This window comes from Xenopus tropicalis, chromosome 6 (assembly GCF_000004195.4).
Source record: "Xenopus tropicalis strain Nigerian chromosome 6, UCB_Xtro_10.0, whole genome shotgun sequence".
Lineage (NCBI taxonomy): Eukaryota > Metazoa > Chordata > Amphibia > Anura > Pipidae > Xenopus > Xenopus tropicalis.
Genome location: NC_030682.2, coordinates 137,988,055 through 138,014,287, shown reverse-complemented (window position 1 = coordinate 138,014,287; position 26,233 = coordinate 137,988,055). Strand labels below are relative to the sequence as shown.

Genomic DNA, 26,233 nt, shown 5'->3' with positions numbered 1-26,233 from the left:
TTGTAATTTTTGAAAATCTAATTTTCTACCAATTTTTAGCTCTATATTCTCACATATTATTAAGTACAAAAATAAAAAATACTAAATATGAATACCAGGTGTCTCCTGTACAGTTTGATGCCCTATATGCCTAGGGTTATCAAAGTATGTGGCATGATGAAAATTCAGCTGCATGATGATGTAGCAGTGAGTAGTAAGTATGGTAAGTAGTAAGTATAGCAGCTAATTAGCAATTACAGTTGATTAGCCTACTACCAGTTTGAAAATAATAGCTGATTAGTTGCTGTAGGTAACCTCACTGGTGCAATATAGCACTTATCTCTGTGACTCTGCCCCCTAGTGTGGGGAAGTTGATCCTGTTTGCATGAGCAGATCTGCCAATTTTTTTAAAAAAGATGGAAGATTTTATAATAAATTGCCAGTCACTATCTGCCTCTCATATTAACCTGGAGTTAGGAATACCATATTTTAATTTACGTTGTGATTTGTGGTATAGGTTTAAACTTCATCAATATGCATTTTTTTTTATAATAAATCTTTCCTAGGATGGACCACTGACTAGTGATGAGCGAATCTGTCCCGTTTTGCTTTGGCAATAAATCAGAGAATGGTGGAAAATCCAGGAAACAAGTGTGTTGCGTTAATTTAGTGTCGCGTGTGGTTTTTGCCGCGACCGCAACTTTTTTTGACACACGACAGATTTTTTTGCGGTGAATTTTCGTGGAAGTTTCACGAATGGTGAAATGCAGAAATTCGCTGCTAATCCATGCCTGCCGAAAAGATTTGCTCATCACTACCACTGCTTTTAGGAAACCGATTAGCTCAACCCCTTGTTGCCCATACTAATGGATGCACCAGCAGATATGTCACTAATGAATCCAGTGTGAACATTTGGATAAATAGAAAGTTATGCCTTTAATGGTTGATGAAGTATGGTATGCTGTAGATGATAAAGGATAAGGAAAGATACATTTACTGCGGAGTGCCAAAATGTTAGATACCCCCACAGTGAAATAATTTGCCAAGTTTTTTCCCTGGGCTGGTGCTCCTTTTAGGAATAAAATGCTCTTGACCTGGCTGGGACTTTGTTTGTTTTTGGTCAGGGAATTTTTCGGTGAATACTTATATCATTATATTTTTCAACGGAAGGTGAAGTATTTATTTTACAAACATGAACAATTATACAATGATGTTTACAACATATGTTCAGTTTAGGAGATAGGCTGGAGGATGCGTTTTGAGTTTTCCAAGTATATATATTGTTAATGGAAGCAAATTTGGTATTTTGAAGATGTAGATGAATAAACATATCATTGCCATATACAATATTTGTCAGGTACAGTTTATGTGCATTACCTAAAACACCAGCGTTCATCCTGCTCTTTATTCTGTTTTAGTCCAATAATTACCGCTTCTCCAGAGCGGAAGGCTTTCCTCATGAAGGCTGGAAGATACCTCTCTATATCTAGGATTGTGGTAGCCCACTGATACAACAAAATAGGATTAGGATACTGAAGATTCACATATGGTAGTGTGGGGATAAGGGTGTTTATGTCATTTATCTGATGTGGTCCCTGTGTGTGTGTGAAAGAAATATATCAGTCTATTTACCTGCAGTTGCCAGATCTGCTTGCTTTCCTTGGACACCTCCCCAACGGTCTCTCCCATTAAAGCGATTAACATGTTAAGGAGGAGAACAAAGGTGATGATGAGGTATGTCACCAACAGAATGATGAAGACTGCAGGGTACTTGGCATGGCTGATCACCTCTAGGTCTCCCATCCCAATGGTCAATGTAAAGAGGTTAAGCAGTAATCTGCTGAATGTGGTGCTGTGTTGGCAGGAAGGATTTTCTGGGACAGTACAGTTTTCTTGTCCATCATTGCATATCATCTCATTGGTGCATGGATTCAGTAAGGATACCAAAGCTGAGGGGAAAAATATTGCATACAACATGAGTTAGTTTAGGACAAGTCACTTTTTAATTTAGACTCTGTTCTAGACTTCATTTGCTAAACTCACAAAAAGCTTTCATATGCTTTACATACAGTTTGACCCAATTTAGCTGTCTATAAACTTTATGGGACTGCCTGCAAACATAAGGTGTAACTAATTTATCACTCCCCTACATTATGGACATAATGGAGATTATCTGAATTTTTTTTTTTATCCTAAAATCATTTTCATTACTGATTACTGAGTTTATTAGGGGTCCCAGAAAGCCTGCTTGTAGGATTATAATCCCCAGAACCTAAACAGGAGTGAGTAGTACCTACTGCTTCATAGGAGCACCTTATGGAGCTGCCCTTACCTGATGCATATCCAACCATAAAGAGCAGGTACACCAACAGGAAGCGAAATAAATCTTTAAACAGGACCTGTAATGTACAACAGATTGTATTTCCTTTCAGCTGCCTATATAGCTGGGTTTGGGGCATAAAGTTTCTTTTTAACGAAGAAAACATTGTTAAGGTTTAGCAATAATAAAACCTAGAACACATTTGTTGCAAAACTCTTATTTCCCTACAAGTCAGCCTACAATATAAACTCAGTTATAACAGGGAACAGGGTTCTGACCTTCTGAAGCATAACGCTGTACATCCCAGTGAGCTTCAAGCCTCTTGTAAAGTATAACGCATTAATCCAGCCCAAGACCAAAGCAATCACCATAACGGCCAGGTAAGCTTCAATACCAGCAAGGTACAGAATCGCTGTGAGAAGGACCAGCACAGAGTAGATAAAACTGAGGAAGTGAAAAAGAGAGAAAGTTTAAATACAAAAATAAAGCTGAATCACAGTTCTCCCTCATCATTTAGCCACCCTCCATACCATCTAGCTAGCAACATGGTTGTTGGGTTGTTGGTTAGATGGTGTCATCAGGAATGCCATTTTAGCTTGGGATCTGACTGCTGAACTAAACCACCATATACATAAGTGCTGGGTACTTACTTAAGCAGCTGGAAGCATCCTTCAGTAAATAGAGAATATACCCCAGGATACTTCTTCATAATAAGATCTTTTATCTAGACAAATAATATCAGAAGACTTGAACAATATACAGATTTGCATACAGTTTGGGCACGCTTAATGCACTATAGGGGAAATACTGAACTGAAATTTGAACAATAATAATATCAAAAAGGTTTGTGCAACAGCTCATGTTATATTCCTTTAATATGCTTCATAACACAGCCCTGCATAAGAGTCCCTAATTAGAAATACAACTGAGGACTGCAACTTAAACTTTGCTGAAACAAAAGGAGAAGCAACAGACCTCAACATGGACTTATTAAAGAAGGAAAGTAATTTTGGCATTTTACTGCGCAATTGTGCTCTCTACACTAGTGATGCGCCCCCCCTGGACCCCGTCCAGTGCTGTGAAGGTAAGCGTCGGGGGGCAAGGGGGGTGGCATCGGCGGAGCCGCCTCGGTCGGTTCAGGTGCTGAAAACACCCCTGTCTGTTTGCTTAAGATTGCAGCTGCCATTTTAGCTTGGTCTTCATAGCTTCCTGCTGCAGCTCTAGCCGTTATAACTCAGATTACACATTCCTAAGGGAGTGGGGAGGAATTCTTAGCATTCTTGAGGGAGGAGGTAGCAGGAGAGGGGAGAGAGGAGAGAACTGCGCAGACTCTGGAGAGAAGTAACCAGATATCCTAAGACCATATTTACAAAAAAAGAGACAAGAAATCCTGTGTTCCTTTTGATAGAGGACTCAGTGCAGCATTTCTGTGAGTGCTTATGGCTGTATTTACATAGACCTTTCTGATAAAGCTTACTTAGTTTTTACCTTTCCTTCTCCTTTAATATAGGTGTAACAGTGCAATTATTGTACATTATTGTATACTGGGTCTACTATACTCGGTCTTGTGTTGACTAGTAATTAGTGAGATTTCTAAAACTGTCCATCTCATAGGAAAATAGATATTTTGGGAGTTAATAGCTTCTGAGAAAGTGGAAGAGGAAGTCTCTTAATTAGCTGATTTGAGTATATTTTAAAGCAAGAGGGCAGACAAGAATATGATCTGATATGATATAAAATTGCTAAAATAAGTTGGAAATGTAATTAGAACATAACCATCTCTAATAATAGAAGATTCAGTTGAAACAATGACCTGGGGGTTCCAAGACCAAAGTCATAGGGTCAACCCCCCATCTCTCTGATACTGTAAGACTAGAAAATAAGGGAACAGAAAACATGGTGAAAATAGTGTTCGGTGTATGAAAAGCACAGATGATGTTCACTGAATCACCATCTGACTGAACTTACATTGGCAATGAAGAAGACTATCCCAACCAGCAGAATAACGATCTCTCCTACAAGCCTCAAGTGATCCGTTGTTGTTCTGTAAGGGTAAGGGGGCTGTAAGAACAAGAAAGGGATGATTTACTCTTTTATTTAAAAGGTTTCATTTAGGGCCATACAGCATATCAGGGGGGGAAACAGCTGTGTAACAACCCTGAAAAGTTCCAAACTTCTTCAGAATATCAACAACAATGCCAAGGTTGTCTCACACCCACTATCATGCCCACTAACATTATAGTATGTATATCTTTTTTTATTAATCATTATTCTTGTTGTGTAAGGCAAGTTTTAGCATATAAGAAGTCCTTTACTTCCCAATTACTCATTGGTTGAACAGCTACAAACCACACTGTGAAGGAATCTTGCCATTTTATTTGGTCTGAGCTTACCAGTGCTTACCAGTTAACACTGGTTAACAATTTTTTCTTCTTCTTAGGAAGTGTTGTGACAAACCTGCCTGTTTAAATGCACAACAAGAGGTGTAGCAGGAGAAAAAGAAGCAGGTATTGCAAGAGGAAGATTCACATCCTGCATTAGATGCAGAATTTGCAGAATAATAGTCTATGGCTGTGCCACGCCTTTGGCTGGGGTCTCTGGTTACATGCCATTTCACATCATAACAAACTAACCTTAAAGTGAGGTTCAGTGTTTCTTGTGGTGAAACTGGATCCCCATATATTAATACAAATATTGTATATTATACTGTGTAGGAACCGCTGTGGAGGATTTCCTCACACTAAACTTGACCAGTGTGTCCTCGTAAGATAGGTAGTAGGAGGGATGTGGTGTATGTTCTCCTGATACTTGGGCAGGCAATTTTAATATTGTCTACCAAACCATCTGGATCACTATGGAAAAGTCCTGTTGGACTCACATCAGCCTTGGTTAATAGCGGTGAAGGAAGAAATGATTCGGCAGGCATAGATTTCGTATTTTTTCAAATTGTGTATTTTGCCATTGGCGGGTTGTTTCGCGAAACAGGCATAAAAAATTCACAGTGGGGAAAAAAGTGAATTCATTTTTAGGTCCATCAACCACTGAGGAGGTAGTTGAAGATGGCTGTCCAGGCTTGGACATAGAGTCCTCAGCCTCACCCATGGGCAATGGTCTACTGCTCCTCCAGAGTAAGGGAGCACTTGTCCTTCCAACCCAAGATCTGGAGCTGCAACTTGTGTGTCCTTCTCTGGCAATGAATTCCAACAAAATGGCGGTGGTGACGTATACCTGGAAACTGGCTTTTAGGAAATGTACCAAAACTTTAGGTGCCAAAATGGATGCACACGATTTTGCTTGATGTGTAGTGGAGCAGGCCAGTGGGGTTTAACTGGGAAGAACCTCAGAACCTGTATCCAAAGGCATTTACTTTACACCTGCTCTTGTCAGAAACATTTTAAGCAGTAAACCACAGCAGCATATCCTTCAAGCCCCACGCCTTTAGGTGCCAAAATGTAAGTCTATATTGGCTTCAAAGTACCTTTCCAGCTAGAGATGGTAGAACATGGGTCACACTGGTCTCTTAACTGATGGGCCCTCGATAAGTTAAAGTAAAAGAGAGATGGCGTTGTGCACTTATACCTCTCTGCTGTATATAAACAAAAATAGGACACTAGAGGTTCTTGCAAACAAAAGAAAAAGGCTTTGCTGTCAAAGACACTGCAGGGTTTGTACTCACAAAGCAATAAGGTAGTATTGTTGTTGTCAGATACAGTCATAGGCAGATGCTTGGTAAGGGAACCCCGGAGCAACTGTGAGAACACACCTTTAAGGCTACCAGCTAGTGGTCTGGATCCCCTCCAGTGGAAATTGTTCAGTGAGCAATATGCTAAGCCTGATTCCCTTCAGCACTGTGGCCCCTCCACTTTAGGTCTGTAATGCCTAAATAGAGCTACCTCCAGCTAAAATACTTTGGTGGAGCACAAGACTGCTCTTTCTAGCTGCCTTACTATCTTACATTCCTAGACAATACTTTGACAAAGCTAGTCTTGTTATCTGACTAAACCTCATTTACTGGATCCCTATTCCCTGATTTTCTCTAGAAGGTCCCTCTAGAGCTAAACTTTTTACTGGGCCTTGTTAGATAACTTGGATACAAACGTTTCTGCCTAGCAGCTAGGGAAAAATCACTTGTAGGGGATTTCCAGAAATAGGGATTGTTAACTCTATGGGTCCCTACAATAGAAATCATTACCAACAGATTATGCTTAAATGCCATTTTCATAAACAGCAGACTGAAGATGCTCACTAAATACATTGAACAAACATGCATCGAACAGGAAATACTCTTTGGATCAGCACCACCACAAAGCACTGGAAAGTCATTATGCCATAACTGCTATGTGTTCGGGTTACCAGATTTTGTGCAATGACTTATGGGTAAAAAGGAACTTGTTTGTGCAAAAAAGACAAGCATTTTGTTGCACAAAACCAATCTTTTGTGCATAGCCTTAAATATATAAGGCTAAGGTTTTATAAGGTTTACTGCATGTGGGTGTGATCTTTATTTACACATGATGGCAGGTTTAGGGTGATAATCTTCATTTGTATATGGAAACCCACAGGCTGAAGTTAAACTGCTTCTGGTAAACCCTCTTCTGGGCTGAACTGGGCCTTTTTGCTGAATTTATTAGACTAGCTTGTTGTATCAACTGTCCACAATTCAATACTGGTCCATGATGGTAGCTTGCATACTTAAATATTCTTTTAATTTCACAACTATCACTTCATTTTTCTTGCTCTGAACCAGTTTAAAAAGCAGACAATGAAACCAGCACTTACCGTGCCTTCCATGGGTCGGTAATATGCAACTAATGTGAAGATGATCATGAGAAAGAGATAGGCAAAAAAACTGAGGTAGAAAAGAACAGCACCAAACTTCTTCCACTTTTCTTTTAATAGTTCATTTATGGGCTCCACTGCCAGCATCTCATGGCGGTTCTGCAACGGGAACATAAACATGAGAGAGTTGGGACATTACTGTGAACCTGCCCTTAGATTTTATTCTTTTTAAATGTAAGGTAAGAGTCTTACATATGAGACAATACAGCATGGAACCTTACACATAGCAACTTACAGGTTCCAGTTATAAAATTATTTTTAAAAAAACAAACTGGTGGAATTTGGAAAATGGGAGGAGTTTTAGGAAGAATAACAGGTGAGAAAGGCTGATGTCCCAACAAGGCTCACTGTGATAGGCTGTACTATAAGCTCTTATGGTGCATTATATAGCTAGCATAGCCTATGTCCACCACTGGATACTGGGACATCTCCCTTTCTCTGGGATTTGAGATATTCTCAAAACAGTAGCAGCAAATAAGTTGCTTGATGTAGTCCCCATATTTGTAGCCAGCTGTGAGCCAAGTGTCCCAAAGAAAAACTAAACCTGAGTAATAGCTGGGCACGCCTCCCAAACCCACCCTCTTCCTCCTAAACTGCAATATTGGGGATTCCTCATAACGCAGCCATTTGCTGCCATTTGCAGAGTATTGCTGTGGGGTTGGCAGGTGATATTTCGCTTTACTTCAGACCCTTTCATTTAACCATAAAATTAACCCAATAGGATTGTTCTGCCCCCAATTGGGATCAAGTACAGGTACTGTTTTATTATTACAGAGAAAAGGGAATCATTTAACCATGAAATAAACCCAATAGGGCTGTTCTGCCCCCAATAAGGGGTAATTATATCTTAGTTGGGATCAAGTACAGGTACTGTTTTATTATTACAGAGAAAAGGGAATCATTTAACCATTAAATAAACCCAATAGGGCTGTTCTGCCCCCAATAAGGGGTAATTATATCTTAGTTGGGATCAAGTACAGGTACTGTTTTATTATTACAGAGAAAAGGGAATCATTTAACCATTAAATAAACCCAATAGGACTGTTCTGCCCCCAATAAGGGGTAATTATATCTTAGTTGGGATCAAGTACAGGTACTGTTTTATTATTACAGAGAAAAGGGAATCATTTAACCATGAAATAAACCCAATAGGGTTGTTCTGCCCCCAATAAGGGGTAATTATATCTTAGTTGGGATCAAGTACAGGTACTGTTTTATTATTACAGAGAAAATTTTTAAAAATTAGAATTATTTGCTTATAATGGAGTCTATGGAAGATGGCCTTTCTGGATAACGGGTTTCCGGATCATTAAGTATCATTAAAAAAAGCATGCTAAAGAAGGAGCAGTAGACAATGTTCAGTGTCGCCATAAATATTTAACCTGGACAATTTTCAATTTGAACTAACTAAAGGCAAATAGGCACCCCAATTGCCCCCTGCGCCCATATTTGTTCCCCTAATAACTTTTTTTAAACAAGTATTATGGGTTCTGACCTTAGCTGTACTCTTATAAACCAGTATTTCAAGTACGGAATCCCCATCCTCATAGGTATCCAGCGTAGTCAAGTCATAAAGTGAAGAATACACAGGGCCATATGTCCAATCCCGGAACTTCCGTGAGAGGTGTCGAGCTTCTTCATCTTTTATTTCAAGTTGGATGATGTGCTGGAATATCTGAGAGAGACAATGGTTATGTTCTCCTGCAGAGATACACGTTTGTCAAGAAATTAGTACAGAGGATATTAGAGAGGCAAAACACTAAGACCCAGCTACATTATTACATTTATACTAACAGGTATGGGACCAGTTATCCAGAATGCTTGGGACCCAGGGTTTTTCGGATAAGGGGTCTTTCAGTAATTTGGATCTCCATATCTTTAGTCTACTAATAAATCATTTAAACATTAAATAAACCCAATAGGATTGCTTTGCCTCCAATAAGGAATAATTATATCTTAGTTGGGATCAAGTACAGGTACTGTTTTATTATTACAGAGAAAAGGGAATCATTTAACCATTAAATAAACCCAATAGGACTGTTCTGCCCCAATAAGGGGTAATTATATCTTAGTTGGAATCAATTACAGGTACTGTTTTATTATTACAGAGAAAAGGGAATCATTTAACCATTAAATAAACCCAATAGGGCTGTTCTGCCCCCAATAAGGGGTAATTATATCTTAGTTGGGATCAAGTACAGGTACTGTTTTATTGCTACAGAGAAAAGTGAATCATTTAAACATGAAATAAACCCAATAGGATTGCTTTGCCTCCAATTAGGATTAATTATATCTTAAGGAGGCCATACACAGGCAGATTTAAGTTGCTGATTTGAGTCAGACCAGATTCCACCAGGTGTCAGACAGGTTTGAATTTCCTGACAGATCGGCTCATTGATGCGGTCCAATGGTGCCTATTCCTGCCGTCCTAATTCGATCGTTTGACCCTAGGACCAAATGATCAAATTAGCCTGATATCGCCCACCTCAGGTAGGCATATTGGGAGAAGATCTGCTCGTTTGGCAATGATCTCAATGTGTATGGTCACCTTTAGTTGGGATTACGTACAAGGTACTGTTTTATTATTTACTACCGAGTCTATCGGAGTTCGCCATCCAGTAATTCATAACTTTCCGTATAACGGGATAACGGATCCCATACTGTATTACCTAACAATAAGATCTCTGTCATACTCATGTATAGCCTTTTCTTTATTTCCCACACAGAGAAACAAAAACAAAGAACTAGGGATTAATACATTAAAAGTGAGCTTTCCCTAACACATTAACGGCCTAAGCACAGTTAATGAACTTCAAATATATTTGAAGCATACGTACAAAAATTGTGTAAAGTCACTTTTTTTATAGTCTTAAAAAGCAGACTGACCCGCTGACATAAAACATATACCAACTCATAGCTCAGGCCTTTCTGCTCCTCCTACAATAAACGAGGGACTGTGTCCACAAAAGAGCATAAAGTTATAACTGTTTAGAATATCATTTATCAAGGCTGTCTATGTCGTAACCAATATTTGCCCGGTGGCTTTACATGAGCTATCTGATCCTCCATGTTCCTCTATGAGGGGGCGGCCATATTTGTGCAGCAGGAGTCTGTCAGAGTCTGTTGAGAAGGGACAGTCAGATTGGCAAAACAGTCAGCTTTAGGCACTTTAAGTATCAATTACTTACAAAAGCTGCCCTATCAACAAAAAATCATCAACATGACCTATAGGGAACTTTTAAAGTATATTAATATTTTGAAGAGTAGTTTTTTTAGCAATGGTATAACGTTAAATCTGTCATGGCAACTGTACAATGTGTGAAAGGGCAAAACTAGGCTAGCTGCTGAAAAGTTCTTTATTCACACCAGAGTAAATAACTTTTCAGCAGCTATTTCTGCTTCTTTTGCTTTCTCACTTGCACCCTAGATACCCATAGATGCATGTGCGCAAAAAAAATGATTTAGGAAATTGCAGCTCAAGATGGCCTTCTTGTATAGGGTAGGAAATATGCAGTACTGAGGTGCCTGCATGAATGGAAGGATACTATTAAAGGAGCTTTGCACTACTCTATGACAAAGAAATGTTACACAGCTCTGCCAGCAGATTAAAAGTATGGTCCTACCATTTGTGGGAAATGCTTCATTAAAAGTATATTGGAGTTGAAGCAGCTTTTTGTTACCCTTTGACCTGGTAGGCCTTGGGTGTATGCCCTTTCTGCCCATTTACTCAAGCACCTATGCACACTTATCTCTTCATAACCCACATCCTAAAAGCCTGTCTTCTACCTAAAGGCCAGCAGAGTAGATTGGCAGCTCAGTGGTCCCCAAAGAGGATGTTGCTAAGGTTACTCAGCCAACAAATTATTCCAGCGAGTGTAAAGGCTCACACATGCACATCTGGCTACAGGTGCTGATTGGGCCTTGCTTGACTCAGTTAGCAGCCTATTGGCCCAAACCTCAGTTTAGACCCTAACACACAAACTGCACTTGAAAAAGCACACGCAAGCACTTACATCTATTTTTCCCAATTGGGCTGCCATCATGAGAGGTGACATCTTGTCATTGTTGGTGACGGTCTCCAAGCTACTCTCTTTGTTCAGCTTAGCACATTTAATGACCAAATGATCATACATCTCAGTGACAAATTTGGTGTTTTCAGGCGTATTGTCTGCTATAGCAACCAAGGCGTGCAGAACTGTATTACCACGTGAATCCCGACGACATAAATCTGCCTTATTATAAACATTCTCTGTCAAATAGTCCACAATATCAGGCTGGTTGGTACAAGCGGCAAGGGACAGGGGAAGTTCACCTAGAGCAGCAAACAAAACAAATCAGTGAGGTGCATGAAAATATCTTCTTGTGTATCACACATTCTTGCTAATTAGAGGAACAGAGAATCAAGTTTAAGGCTTGGTAAAACACAACTATAGTTCATTTAATTAGGCTGCTGTGTAGCTGTAGAGGCAGCCATTGAAATACAGGATACATGATAGATAACAGATAAGCTGTACAGAATCCCATTGTAAACAACAGAACTTATCAGTTATCTGCTATAGAACCTGTGCCTTTTCTCCTTTTTCAGCTTGAACGGCTGCCCCCAGGGCTACACAGCAGGGTATTTATATAAACTATAGTAGGGTTTCTGTAGCAAACACCCCAGCTGTACCAGTGCAGGAATGGCTGCCCCCGGGGCTACACAGCGGGGTATTTATATAAACTATAGTAGGGTTTCTGTAGCAAACACCCCAGCTGTACCAGTGCAGGAATGGCTGCCCCCGGGGCTACACAGCGGGGTATTTATATAAACTATAGTAGGGTTTCTGTAGCAAACACCCCAGCTGTACCAGTGCAGGAACGGCTGCCCCCGGGGCTACACAGCAGGGTATTTATATAAACTATAGTAGGGTTTCTGTAGCAAACACCCCAGCTGTACCAGTGCAGGAATGGCTGCCCCCGGGGCTACACAGCGGGGTATTTATATAAACTATAGTAGGGTTTCTGTAGCAAACACCCCAGCTGTACCAGTGCAGGAATGGCTGCCCCCGGGGCTACACAGCGGGGTATTTATATAAACTATAGTAGGGTTTCTGTAGCAAACACCCCAGCTGTACCAGTGCAGGAACGGCTGCCCCCGGGGCTACACAGCAGGGTATTTATATAAACTATAGTAGGGTTTCTGTAGCAAACACCCCAGCTGTACCAGTGCAGGAACGGCTGCCCCCGGGGCTACACAGCGGGGTATTTATATAAACTATAGTAGGGTTTCTGTAGCAAACACCCCAGCTGTACCAGTGCAGGAACGGCTGCCCCCGGGGCTACATAGCGGGGTATTTATATAAACTATAGTAGGGTTTCTGTAGCAAACACCCCAGCTGTACCAGTGCAGGAATGGCTGCCCCCGGGGCTACACAGCGGGGTATTTATATAAACTATAGTAGGGTTTCTGTAGCAAACACCCCAGCTGTACCAGTGCAGGAATGGCTGCCCCCGGGGCTACACAGCAGGGTATTTATATAAACTATAGTAGGGTTTCTGTAGCAAACACCCCAGCTGTACCAGTGCAGGAATGGCTGCCCCCGGGGCTACACAGCGGGGTATTTATATAAACTATAGTAGGGTTTCTGTAGCAAACACCCCAGCTGTACCAGTGCAGGAACGGCTGCCCCCGGGGCTACATAGCGGGGTATTTATATAAACTATAGTAGGGTTTCTGTAGCAAACACCCCAGCTGTACCAGTGCAGGAATGGCTGCCCCCGGGGCTACACAGCGGGGTATTTATATAAACTATAGTAGGGTTTCTGTAGCAAACACCCCAGCTGTACCAGTGCAGGAATGGCTGCCCCCGGGGCTACACAGCAGGGTATTTATATAAACTATAGTAGGGTTTCTGTAGCAAACACCCCAGCTGTACCAGTGCAGGAATGGCTGCCCCCGGGGCTACAGAGCGGGGTATTTATATAAACTATAGTAGGGTTTCTGTAGATTCTCATTCATCCAGGTCACTATATACAGTATGTAGTAGAATTAAGTCTAAAACAAAAACTTTTCTGAGTTTTTCTTGAAAACGTTTCACCACTCATCCGATTGCTTTTTCAGTTCAAAAGACTGGTAGGGAATTCCCCAGTATTTAAACCCTTGAGAGTAGTACAGTCACAGACATCCAATCACAATGGTTCCATTGAACTTATTCAGTTAGGTGTTGGCTGAAACTGACAGGTGTAAGAAGGTAGGATCCAGTCACAATGGTACCTTGATTCTCATTGATGCAGGGGTTAATCCTTCAAAGTACATGACTGGAGTGTGAAATGACAGGGAATTCCCTACCAGTCATTTGAACTGAAGAAGCCTCTCGAATAAGTGGTGAAACGTTTCAGAAAAGTCCAGTTGTTTTAGACTTAATTCTACTACATACTGTAAACTATAGTACTGTTTCTAAAGCAAACCATTTTTACCACTGCATCATATTTTAATTACTTTAAAACACTGATTTTTTGGTGTTACTGTCCCATTACTGTTGTCATGATTACTAGTATCAGGGGCTTTCAAGATGGTGTTATTATTGTAGTGAAACTACTTTGTAAAAGCATTATATACCACAACAGTAAGATGTTGATAACAGGCAAGAAGAACAACAGATACAAGATGGAGCTGCCTTACCAAAGTAGAAGTATCCCCCTTCATCCTTGGGTTGAAAGAAACGCCCTTTGGCCTGAGCATGAACATCAGCCCCATTTTGTACCAGCAACTCAACATAATCCTTACAGCGCCTCTCAATGGCTATGTGCAGAGCGGTTTGGCCTGAAACAACATAATATTATATACTGACCAACTGTAATATATAAAAAAACAATTAATGCATTAAATGCATTCTATAGCCCATGGTGCTTACTTATAAATGTATTGCCCAGTAAAGGTGAGTGGGTATCACTGTTTTATTATAGTGTACAAATGAGATTCCCAATTTACATCAGAACTGTGCATTCTGTCATATGATTATGAAGCTAGCTTAGCCAATAAGGGAGATGGGATTTTGTTGCAGTTTGCAGGTTATTACTTTATTATTATTAACATTTATTTATAAAGCGCCAACATATCGCAGTACAATAAGTGGGTTTCATACATTGCACATACAGAATAACATATAAAGCAATCAATAACCGATACAAGAGGTGAAGAGGGCCCTGCCCAAAAGAGCTTACAATCTACAAAGGTTTTGCAGGTTTTTATCCCTGCAGCAACATATTCCCTTAAATACAACCTTAGATTCTCTAGACAGGTACCTACCATCATAATACTTTAAGAAGGGTGAGTTAATAAATTGTGGAACATTTATTGTTATTGTAGCAATGTAGATCAGGATTGGGATGGTGTCATTTTTGCCGTTGTTCAGATGCATTAGAGCTTTGGATAAACAAGTCTTGCCTGTGGAGTCTTCTATAAAGTAAAAATAAGATGAATTGAAATAATATAATACAATACATACAGGAACTAAATACTGAAACACACACAAAGCCAAAGAGATGTAAATGTTGGAAGAAAATGAAAAGTTCCATGAAGACTTGGGTCACCTTGGGACTTAGTTGCCTGATGCAGCTTATGTACTTTGGGCTAAAGGAAACAGGATCTACATGCATGAAGACAGTCTGTGCAAAGAACCCATGGAACATTAATTGCTTTAATAACTTCCCCTTTGCTCATGTGTTAATACAACATACATAGGTCCATGGTGAGCAACATAGACAGAGATCCTTTTGCACTATGGCAAAATTTACACTGATTCAGCAACCTTTTGGACCAAACCAGATGTTTGCTTTTCCCTATCCTGCATTAGGCCAGTGAATTAATAAAAAAGACCAACATTTGCCCATATTACTACCTGCTGCTAGAGATAGGCAAACATTGCCTGAAAGATGATCAGTGCCAGGTCTGCAAATAATGTCCTCTCCTGAGTGATGTCTAAATTAATTGAGCCATGATTTAGGCATTTTATTGATTGCATATCTATTTAAAGCAGACATTTGTTAGTTTGGTCATTAAAGCTGATTTTTTTGGGCATAGGGCCCCATGGCATGGCTCAATAAGCTGTTGTTTCTAGAATGACTGAATGAAGCAGCTTTTATCAGTGCCTGTGTATGGCCAACTTTAGAAGCAATAAAGACATTTTCCCAGCACTGAGCTAGTGTGTTCTTTATCCCTGTGTTTGATTCCAGCGTAATATAATGAAGCAAAAATGACATAAAAATTTCTGAATGTGTGATAACAGCAAGATGGTAGCCAGCATTCTTATTGGTCAATTCTCTTGCATTTATAATTCATAATTCTCATTTGGTGAACTTGTGTAATTAAGCAGTTTGTTAAGTTCTGTAGCGAACTAGGGAGTGCAGGGGTTAAGCCTTAAGGTTGGGTTTAAACTCTGTAGGGAAGTTAAGATGTTAATGAACAAAGCAGAACCCCCATTACCCCAAACTGCCAATTTCACAACTAACCTAGAAATTCTTCATCCGTCAGCTGTTTCTTCTCATGCAATAAGAAAGGCAGGAGTCTGAGTTCTTCCAGTTCTGCTGCGCTGCCTCTTGAGACAATATCAAAAAGATGCTCTTTCAACTTTTTTATGTCTGGGTAATCAGGATATGGGCCCCGCCTAGGACTAAAGAAAAAGTAACAAGTAAAAAGTCAATAAAGATTATTGCAAATACTTCAAACAGTCCTGCTCGGCAAAACACAGAGAGAAGCTGCTTCCAAACAACATATTGCAAGATGTGTTTGACTTTCTACCAATGGTGCTTTGTCAAAGGCAGGGGAGTGACCTGTGCGTCAGGCGTTTCTCATCATAGAGATTTATTGGTTTTTAGCAATATTTATGGACATGGCAGCATAACTGCAGCTACATGAGTGAACCCAGCTGTCTGTGACACCTGACTATTTTATAGTGCAGGAGCACCAATCCCACAATCCTCAGTGCAGCAAGTAATGGTGGGTAAAAAGCACATTGGGGTGTAAATGAACATAACCGGGCCATTACCCTACATGTTTGGAGATGCGGGCTGATGTGAATGAGATGTATTTATTTTTATCCTCTGTAAATTGTATTATTAGCAAAGACTATTAGCTTAATTTAACTAAGCTATTTTTAATTACTATATTAAGTTAAATTTTGAGGCAGATTTTTTTTCTCCAAAAAACTGTGCATGAATTGGTGGAAATAGGGCTATATTCATATATAGGCACCTGAAGCTTTTGGGGGGTGCCCTTTGATGCCTATATATTAGATTTATTTTTTTAAATAAAAAGTACCCCCCAGCAAAGAAGAAAAGAGAAAAGAGTTTGTGTATTAATTTGATAAAAAAATAATTACCAGTCACTACTTACTCATAAGGGGTTACTTCAGTTCCATAGTCCCTTTCTGTTACATTATGATAGCGAGAGTCCATTACCATTTCACAGCTCTTGGTCTGGAAAATTTCAATCCCATCACTGGGGTCTGCTCCTCCCTCACTTCCAAACGGGTTTGGATAAGATGATGGTAATGATCTGTTATTAAGAGTAGAGTCATCATTCCCGTGGAAATCTTCAGTGTCCAAAGGTGCATTATATTTAGGGAAGGGCCCTGCCATATTTAACTCCAGAGAGGACTCTTTGCTCTCAGATGGGCCCGCACGTTACAGTTGGAAGGAAGGGTTAACTACACTGATTTCACACACAGAACTTGATCTCACATATAACTTGGGCATCAGTGGTTCTTTAAAGCTCCTACCATGATGCCATTTTCTTCTTCTTTCTAAATCTTCTTTCCATTACATTCCGGGTATGCATGCACAGTAAAGTGAAAAGCCAAACTTGTAGGGGAAAAGCTGCCCTTTCTCTCTACTGTGCATGTACACCTGGCTCAGGGCAACACAGAGGTATAAAGAAGCGGAAGCAGGGTCGGACTGGGGGGTGCAGGGCCCCCCGGGGCTCCCGCCCCAGGGGCCCTGCAGGTGCCCCAGACGCGTCCCCTAACCCCCCCAGGGCCCCCCCTAACCCCCCTGAAGGGCCCCCGCCTGACGTCCTCCCCGAGCGCGTATAAATTGAACGCGTCGGGGAGGAACAGTCAGTAGCGGGGAACGCCGGCAACGGTCGGACTGGGCCGCTGGGGCCCACTAGGGCCGGGGCCCACCGGGATTTTTCCCGGTGTCCCGGCGGCCCAGTCCGACCCTGAGCGGAAGGAGATACAACATGGTGCTCCTACAGAAGTACCCCGGGCCTGTGCAGTTTTTAGCTAAAAAGAGGTTCTAAGGTAAGCAATGAAAAATCACAGAGGTGTGTGACATTTTGGTACCAGGAAGTATAATTTTCATTTATTTAATGGCAATTGTAGGGGAAAGTTAATAACAGGCCTTAGTTCACCTTTCAAATATTTTATTTGATGCATCACTCATGTAGGCTCCAACTTGTAACTTTTTGATATTATAGGAATGTGTAAATTCTATGTTGTGTAGGGGATAAGAGAACTCTTTCCCCTGTTTCTCTGTCTGTGAATTCATCAGCCCAGCTACAGACTGGGGAGGAACTCGATTGGCTGGATGCCCCAGTGCACTGTTGGGAGAGAAGGTGTTCCTGACTTTGGAGCCAAAAATCAGGGGTGGGTCTAGCTGTTTATAAAGGGAGACCCTGTTGTTTTGCCAGGCCTTGAGAGAGAGAGAGAGAGAGAGAGAGAGAGAGAGACACCAGATCTGTGAGTGATTAACCAGCACCTGTACTCTGTCTGGCATTGAGTTTCAGACCATAAGGAGAGGTCTGTTAAGTTGCTGGTGATTGCTGTTATCTCCGGTGTGTGTCCCCTGTGTGAGGACAGGTGTTTCTCGAGTGCCTGCTACGTGGGAGCAACTGCCTATTCCAAAGGGAGAGGTACTTTGGGGCAGTTAACCCTACCTAGGGAAACTGAAAGAGCTCTGGGGAAGGGACTTTACCAGGACTGAACTGGAAAAGGGTCTTTCCTCCAGGAGGGGAATGTGGGACTGTGTCCTGGGAGAGACTGAGTCAGTAGTGGCTAAAACCACATGGGTTTCCCAAAGCAGGGTTATTACTGTTTCCATTTTATAGTTATTGCTTTACTTCAGCTGTTATATAAAGTGTATCTTTGTGACCGACCTACAGCACTTATACCACATTTGCCTATTTGTGTCTGTAAGTTACCCTTCCATATAGATTGTAAGCTCTACAGGGCAGGGACCTCCTTCCTCTTGTGTCCTCGACTCTTAACTTATTGCAGCTGTATTTATCTTGTATTTATTGTTATACTTTGTATTTATCTATTATTATCTTAATAACCCCCTGTTTGTATTAATGTATTCTACTGTACAGCGCTGCGTACATAAGTAGCACTTTATAAATAAAGATATACATACATACATACATACATCTTTGCTGCACAATTGTGTGTGATTATATTCCTAGTGGAATCCCCCTGAGGTGTGCTCCTCAGTGTCCACTAGGCGGAGGCACTGCTCTGTAAATCCTAGTTTCCCAGTACCTTCCTTAACACTCCTAAAAAAATGCCATTTACATGGGTTTACCCTATAGGCTAAAGCTCACCCACTGGGTTTAAAGCAAAAGCCGGGATAATAGCTGATCAGATTCCCAACTACAGACCGGTTTCGCCTTTCTTGGGGCTCATCAGTGTAGCGCAGGGTTTTGTGATCAGCTTAGGTAGAGCCAGGAGTGTAAGTAGATTTTTTTTAGGAGCCTTAAGGAATTTGTTCCCAGAATCCCTTTGGCCCAGTTCCTTTCACATATAGGCAAAGGGGACTCAATCTTCTGAACTAAGCAAGTAAATACAGCCCAAAAATTGAGTGTAACACAATTTCTGCAGAGTGTGCCAAAAAGGGTTACAGTTGTAATATGTGAATAAAGAAAAAAAGAGTTTGTTTATCAATGTGATAAAAAAATCATTACCAGTCACTACTTACTCATAAGGGGTTACTTTAAAGGGCTCTTCTCTCCCATAGTTCCTTTCTGTTACTTTATGATAGCGAGAGTCCATTACCATTTCACAGCTGTTGGTCTGGATAACTTGAGTCCCATCACTGGGGTCTGCACCTCCCTCACTTCCAAACGGGTTTGGATAAGATGATGGTAATGATCTGTTATTAAGAGTAGAGACATCATTCCCCTGGGAATCTTTAGTGTCCAAAGGTGCATTATATTTAGGGACCATATTTTACTCCAGAGAGGACTCTTTGCTCTCAGATGGGCCCTCACGTTACAGTTGGAGGAAGGGTTAACTACACTGATTTCACATACAGAACTTGATCTCACAAATAACTTGGGCAGCAGTGGGTCTTTAAAACTCCTACCATGATGCCATTTTCTTTGTCTTTATAAATCTTCTTTCCATTACATTCCGAGTATGCATGCAAAGTATAGTGAAAAGCCAAACTTAGAGGGGAAAAGCTGTTAATTACAGGCCCTTGTTCACCTTTCAAATATTTTATTTGATGCATCACTCATGTAGGCTCCAACTTGTAATTTTTTGATATTATAGGAATGTGTAAATTCTATGTTGTAATGTGAAAAGAAGACGAAAAGAGTTTGTGTATTAATGTGATAAAAAAAACATTACCAGTCACTACTTACTCATAAGGGGTTACTTTAAAAGGCTCTTCTCTCCCATAGTCCCTTTCTGTTACTCTATGAAAGCGAGAGTCCATTTCCATTTCACAGCTCCTGGTCTGGGGAATTTCAATCCCATCGCTGGGGTCTGTACCTCCCTCACTTATAAACGGGTTTGGATAAGATGATGGTAATGATCTGTTATTAAGAGTAGAGTCATCATTCCCCTGGGAATCTTTATATATATCTCACCTATAACTTGGCCACCAGTGGTTTTTTAAAGCTCCTACCATGATGCCATTTTCTTTGTCTAAATCTTCTTTCCATTACATTCGGGGTATGCATGCACAGTAAAGTGAAAAGCCAAACTTGTAGGGGAAAAGCTGCCCTTTCTCTCTACTGTGCATGTACACCTGGCTCAGGGCAACATAGAGGTACAGCATTGCAAAATACTTGGCTAACATCTTAGCCCCATTGGTAGGTAAAACAGTGCATCATATCCAAAATGCCAAAGAGTTTGTCACCAAGATTCAAGGAGTCAAATTAGAGGCAGAAGAAACTATGGTATCATATGATGTCACTTCACTGTTCACATGTATACCTACCGCAGAGGCTACTGAGACTGTAAGAAATCGACTGCAGAAAGATAACACCCTCAGCAGCAGAACGAAACTCAGTCCGAACCAAGTATGTTTATTGTTAGATTTGTGCCTTAACACCACATACTTCAAATACAAGGACCAATTTTACAGGCAAAAACATGGCTGTGCAATGGGTTCACCAGTTTCTCCCATTGTAGCAAACTTGTATATGGAGGAAGTGGAAAGGAAGGCCCTACTCACTTTCAATGGAACTACACCAAGTCACTGGTTCAGGTATGTAGATGACACATGGGTTAAAATCAGATCCAACGAAGTGGCAGCCTTTTCAGAACACATTAACTCAGTGGACAACAACATCAAGTTCACAAGGGAGGATGTCCATGAGAACAAACTTGCTTTTTTGGACTGTTTGATATCCATTCAAGAGGGGGGTATCTTGAAAACAGACTTATACAGGAAACCCACTCATACGGATCAATATCTGTTGTTCGATTCCCACCATCCGCTGGAACACAAACTGGGTGTCATTAGAACTCTACACCACAGGGCGGAAAGTGTAACAACTGATACAGAGTCCAAGGACAAGGAATGTATACATCTCAGAGGAGCACTGAAAGCTTGTGGCTACCCAGCTTGGCCTTTGTCAAAACAAGAGCAACTAAGCCCAACAGGAACACCAAAAGGAATAACCGTCCTGAGGCAGAGAGAAGGCGCAATATAGTCATCCCCTATGTAGCAGGAGTGTCAGAGAAACTCAGGAGAATTTTCAACAAACACCACATCCCTGTGTTTTTCAAACCTAGCAACACACTGAGACAAAAACTTGTACACCCAAAGGATCCAACACCAAAGGAAAAACAAAGCAATGTTGTATACGCAGTCCAGTGTAGCGAGGAGTGCACAGACCTGTACATTGGTGAGACAAACTAACTGCTCTCCAAGCGAATGGCTCAGCATAGGAGGGCGAATACTACACCTAAAAGACAAGGGACACTCCTTTGAAAATAGCAACGTCCACATTTTGGACAAAGAAGACTGCTGGTTTGAAAGAGGTGTAAAAGAGGCTATTCATGTTAAAGTGGAGAAACCATCCCTAAACAGAGGCGGGGGACTTCGACACCATCTGTCTGCTACATACAATGCTGTTCTAACATCTGTACCCCGACAGTTTCAGAACTCTTCACACATCCATTCATGCAACTCTAACAAGTAACACCTGCTTTGAAGAGTTGCATGATACTTTGGTAATCCTTTCAAAGTAACTCCACAGCATTCACACCTCTGTGAGTTTCAGATGTCACCTTTCTGAAGAGTTACAAAGTGCCATTGTGATTGGATTAGTGGAAGAGTATATATGCTGAGGACTTCCCATACCAGTCAGTTGAACTGAAGAAGCTGCTCGGATGAGTAGTGAAACGTCTTCAATGATTACCTAACAAGTCCAGTTGCTTTAAATTTATTTATACTAGATATACCATGACCTGGATGAATGAAAATCTTCATAGACATAGAGGTATAAAGAAGCGGAAGAAGATACAACATGGTGCTCCTACAGCAGTACCCCGGGCCTATGCAGTTTTTAACTAAAAAGAGGTTCTAAGGTAAGCAATTAAAATCACGGAGGTGTGTGACATTTTGGTACCCCCAGGAAGTAAATGGCAATTGTAGGGGAAAGTTAATTACAGGCCCTAGTTCACCTTTCAAATATTTTATTTGATGCATCACTCATGTAGGCTTCCGCTTGTAACTTTTTGATATTATAGGAATGTGTAAATTCTATGTTGTAATATGCGAATAAAGAAGAAAACAGTTTGTGTATCAATGTGATAAAAAAATCATTACCAGTCACTACTTACTCATAAGGGGTTACTTTAAAAGGCTCTTCTCTCCCATAGTCCCTTTCTGTTACTTTATGATAGCGAGAGTCCATTTCCATTTCACATCTCCTGGGCTGGGGAATTTCAGTTCCATCACTGGGGTCTGTACCTCCCTCACTTCAAAATGGGTTTAGGAGAGATGATAGTAATAATCTGTTACTGATTCTTTTGGGGATCATCAGTGTCCACAGGTCCATTATAGTTAAGGAAGGGTCCCGCCATATTTTACTCATGGTCTCCTACAGAAGTACCCTGGGCCCGTGCAGTTTTTAGCTAAAATGAGGTTCTAAGGTAAGCAATTATATATAATACTGTATATAAATTCACTGGGGGTGGGGGTTAACATATTGGTATGTTGGGATTATCATTTTCCTTTCTTTAATGAAAATTGTAAGGGAAATTAATCTCAGGCCTTTAAAATATTTTATCTGATGCATCACTCATGTAGGCCATCAACTTTTTGATATTATAGGAAAGTGTAAGTTCTATGTTGTAATATGTGAATAAAGAAAAGAGTTTGTGTATTAGTGATAAATAAAAAAAAAATCATTACTTACTCGTAAGTGGTTACGTTACGCGACTCTTCTCTCACATAGTGCGTTTCTGTTACTCCATGAAAGGTAGTTTCCATTGTCAGTAGAAGTGAACTCGTGGTAGGGGTAATTGTATTCCCATCACTGGGGTCTGCACTTCCCTCACTTCCAGACGGGTGTAAATAAGATGATGGTAATGATCTGAAGATAGAGCCATCATTCTCCTGAGAATCTTTAATGTCCAAAGGTGCATTATATTTCGGGAAGGGTCCCGCCATATTTTACTCCAGAGAGGACTCTTTGCTCTCAGATTGGCCCTTGTGCTACTGTTGGTTAACCACACTGATTTCACACACAGAACTAGATCTCTCCTATAACTTGGGCATCAGTGGTTCCCTTGGAAATCTTTAGTGTCCACAGGTCCATTATATTTAGGGAAGGGTCCCGCCATATTCTACTCCTGGTTTGGAAAAAAATGGAAAAAATTTCAACTAATATACATGCCATAATTCAAGGGAACATGAGGACTTGTATGTAGTAAATATTCATTTACATTGCAATGGAACATTGAACGTGTGCCTTCAGTGGGCTAACCAACAGGGGGAGCAGTAGCAATGAAGCAGTAGCAAGAAATGTTAAAATGGTAATACGCTGTGTTGGAAGATGTCCCCCAGCTACCTGTTTCCCTGTTTTAAGATGAGATAGATGCCTGGAACCTATACCACAATGCTGAAATCCATACACAGACCTGCCATTTTAAAGGGGCACAATACCCCCTTTGTTAAACATGAGTGAAAATGAATAAGGACTGCGCTGATATATATATTTTTGCCTATTGCTATCTCAACAAATCAATATTTTTCCTATTTTTTAAGCTACACAAGACAATAGGGAAACAGAAGCTATTCCATGTTTGGTTCTTGCAAAGTAGCTAATTAGATTCCCAGTGCTGTTATATAGCTCAAAATTTCACATTTCTCTTTTGTCCTGATTTTCTTATCATTCAGATTCTAAATATGTTTAGATTAATAATTCCATTTTTTTTTTGCTGATAGGTCCTTTATCTTGCCTCTTGTTAAAGGAACAGTAACACCAAAAAATTAAAGTGTATAAAAGTAACTAAAATATAATGTGCTGCTGCCCTGCACTGGTATAGGTTGTATGTTTACTTCAGAAAGTCTACTATAATTTATATAAATAAGCTGCTATGTAGCCATGGGGGCAGCCATTCAAAGGAGAAAAGGCACAGGCACATAGCAGATAACAGATAAAACACTATTGTATTCTACAGAACTTATCTGCTATCTGCTATGTAACCTGTGCCTTTTCTCCTTTTTTCCAGCTTGAATGGCTGCCCCCATGGCTACACAGCAGCTTATTATATAAATTATAGTAGTGTTACTGTAGCAAACACACCAGTTTTACCAGTGCAGGGCAACAGTGCATTATATAATTATTATATTAAATCTCTTTCATTTTTTTGGTGTTACTGTTCCTTTAACAGATTTAGCCTGATTTCTTTCCTGTATTCTTTTTATATTCTCTTTTAGAAATGGTAAAGAGCAAACCTTACACATATTTTTGCAACAACAATAAACTGATATAACAATCAATGCAACAAGTTAAGTTGGGTTGAAAAAAAAAAAAAAAACAACTCCATGAAGTTCAGCCCTTCCAAATAAACCCCACTGCCCATACGTACACATACAGAATTATCTATACACTCACATATATATATATACTAATACCTATAATAACTAACTGTAGAATTTAAGATTACAATAGCCCTGGATATTATGCTTGTTCAAAAAGTCATCCAAGCCCCAAGATAAAGATAATAGAATCTGCCATCACAACATCATGCGGTAGGGCATTCCCCAACCCTTACCGTGAAGAACCCCCTACACTGCTTAAACTGGAAAGTTCTGTTCCTCTAGTCTAAAGGGGGGGGGGGGCTTCTAGTGCATTGATCTTTTCTATGGGAAAAAAAGATGCTATCTGTCTGTAATCCCCTCTAATGTACAGAACTTATACAGAATAATCATGTCCCCTCCCAAATGCCCAAATGCTTTTTGTCCCTAGAAAGTAACCCCAACTTTGACAGTCTACCCTCATAGTTTAAACCTTCCATCCCTTTTATCAATAGAGTTGCTTATCTTTGCACTCTCTCAAGCTCATTAATATTCTTGTTAAGCACTGGAACCCAAAACTGCCCCCCATACTCAAAGTGAGTACCTATAGAGCGGTAAAATTATGGTTTCATCCCTTACATTGATGCGCTTTTTTATGCAAGACAATATTGTATTTGTTTTAGTAGTCACTGAATGACACTACCTATATTTACACAGCATGTTATCCACAAAATTCCCCAAAACCTTCTCAGTTAAATGAAATAAGAGAATACTTGACCTAGCATGTATGTGTGCCTTGGCTTGTTTGTGTGCACTGTGAATCCTATGATCCCAGGGGGCGGCCCTTAGTACTTAAAATGGCAGTTTTCTATTTAGGATTACCCAATGGCACATACTACTAAAAAAGTATATTTTTATGAAGATGGTTTATTTAGATGAAGCAAGATTTTAACATTTAAGCTGTTTTATGCCATACAGTATATTTTTATAGAAACCTACATTGTTCAGGGTTCTAGTTTTCCTTTAAGGAAACCGCCAACACACTTCCATGATAACCAGCATTATTACCCAAACATATGGTGCTGCAAACAACATGCATGATCTTATGAGGTAACACAAAGCATATGCTTTAATCTAGATAAACATACGGTTAATGTTAAAGGTATTCATTTCACTTACCTATGCCCAGGATCTCTTTAAAAAAACAAAACAATGATACTCACTAGTTAAAGAACTAGTCAAATAATCATTTTTATAGACAATCAAAATCTGGATCCGTTGTATGGTGGAAAATCAGTTCTGTGATGGAAAAAATCAGTCTTACCAAAAAACCAGCGTAGTTATGAGTCTGCGTTTGGACTGGCTAGCTGTCAGGATCAGGATCCCATATGTTAGGTGGCAAAACTGTTACCAAACTTCAGATCAGAGAAGGATTCTTTCTTCAGTTCGCTGCAGTACCCTCTGACATACTACTTAATAATGTTTTATAGAATAGCAAAGGTTGTTTACTTCCAGATAAAATGAAGTTCTGATTGGTGCTGGCACTGTTATTATGACTTGGGCTGTTTTACCCAGTGTCCTTATTTTATCCAGTTTGATTAACTTTTATGAATCAAAGACTTTGTGAGTCAGTTTACACACCAAAGTCCAAGGCACGTTATTTCTTGTCCTTTGGCTTCTGTGAACATATAATGTACTAGTCTACTGAGCATTTTATACAATGATCTGAATCCTTAACCGTTTCAGCTTTCCCAGAACATAGATACATAGCAATTGTAGTGATATATTCATTTTTTAGAGTTTAGAAATCGGGTGCAGGTACATAGTGAATGTTTTATGACAAAAGAGCATAGCAAC

At 40.2% G+C, this 26,233-nt stretch overlaps 1 protein-coding gene across 1 annotated transcript in view; it reads right to left on the bottom strand.

Moving 5' to 3' along the window:
• The window catches only part of trpv4l.1 (transient receptor potential cation channel, subfamily V, member 4 like, gene 1), a 28,014-nt gene extending 4,813 nt beyond the window's left edge, over positions 1 to 23,201 (bottom strand). Inside the window, exons 1-17 of the mRNA XM_018094908.2 lie at positions 22,770 to 23,201; positions 22,192 to 22,329; positions 19,758 to 19,931; positions 19,091 to 19,264; positions 16,512 to 16,673; positions 15,629 to 15,789; positions 14,427 to 14,576; positions 13,800 to 13,940; positions 11,152 to 11,450; positions 8,634 to 8,813; positions 7,079 to 7,237; positions 4,268 to 4,360; positions 2,950 to 3,023; positions 2,578 to 2,743; positions 2,312 to 2,378; positions 1,612 to 1,928; positions 1,357 to 1,484 (exon numbers count right to left, since the gene is read on the bottom strand). Coding sequence (XP_017950397.2) covers positions 1,357 to 1,484; positions 1,612 to 1,928; positions 2,312 to 2,378; positions 2,578 to 2,743; positions 2,950 to 3,023; positions 4,268 to 4,360; positions 7,079 to 7,237; positions 8,634 to 8,813; positions 11,152 to 11,450; positions 13,800 to 13,940; positions 14,427 to 14,576; positions 15,629 to 15,789; positions 16,512 to 16,673; positions 19,091 to 19,264; positions 19,758 to 19,931; positions 22,192 to 22,329; positions 22,770 to 23,023 — 2,837 coding nt within the window. The 5' untranslated portion in view covers positions 23,024 to 23,201. The remainder of the gene's footprint in view (positions 1 to 1,356; positions 1,485 to 1,611; positions 1,929 to 2,311; positions 2,379 to 2,577; positions 2,744 to 2,949; positions 3,024 to 4,267; positions 4,361 to 7,078; positions 7,238 to 8,633; positions 8,814 to 11,151; positions 11,451 to 13,799; positions 13,941 to 14,426; positions 14,577 to 15,628; positions 15,790 to 16,511; positions 16,674 to 19,090; positions 19,265 to 19,757; positions 19,932 to 22,191; positions 22,330 to 22,769) is intronic.
• Positions 23,202 to 26,233: the final 3,032 nt, after the last annotated feature.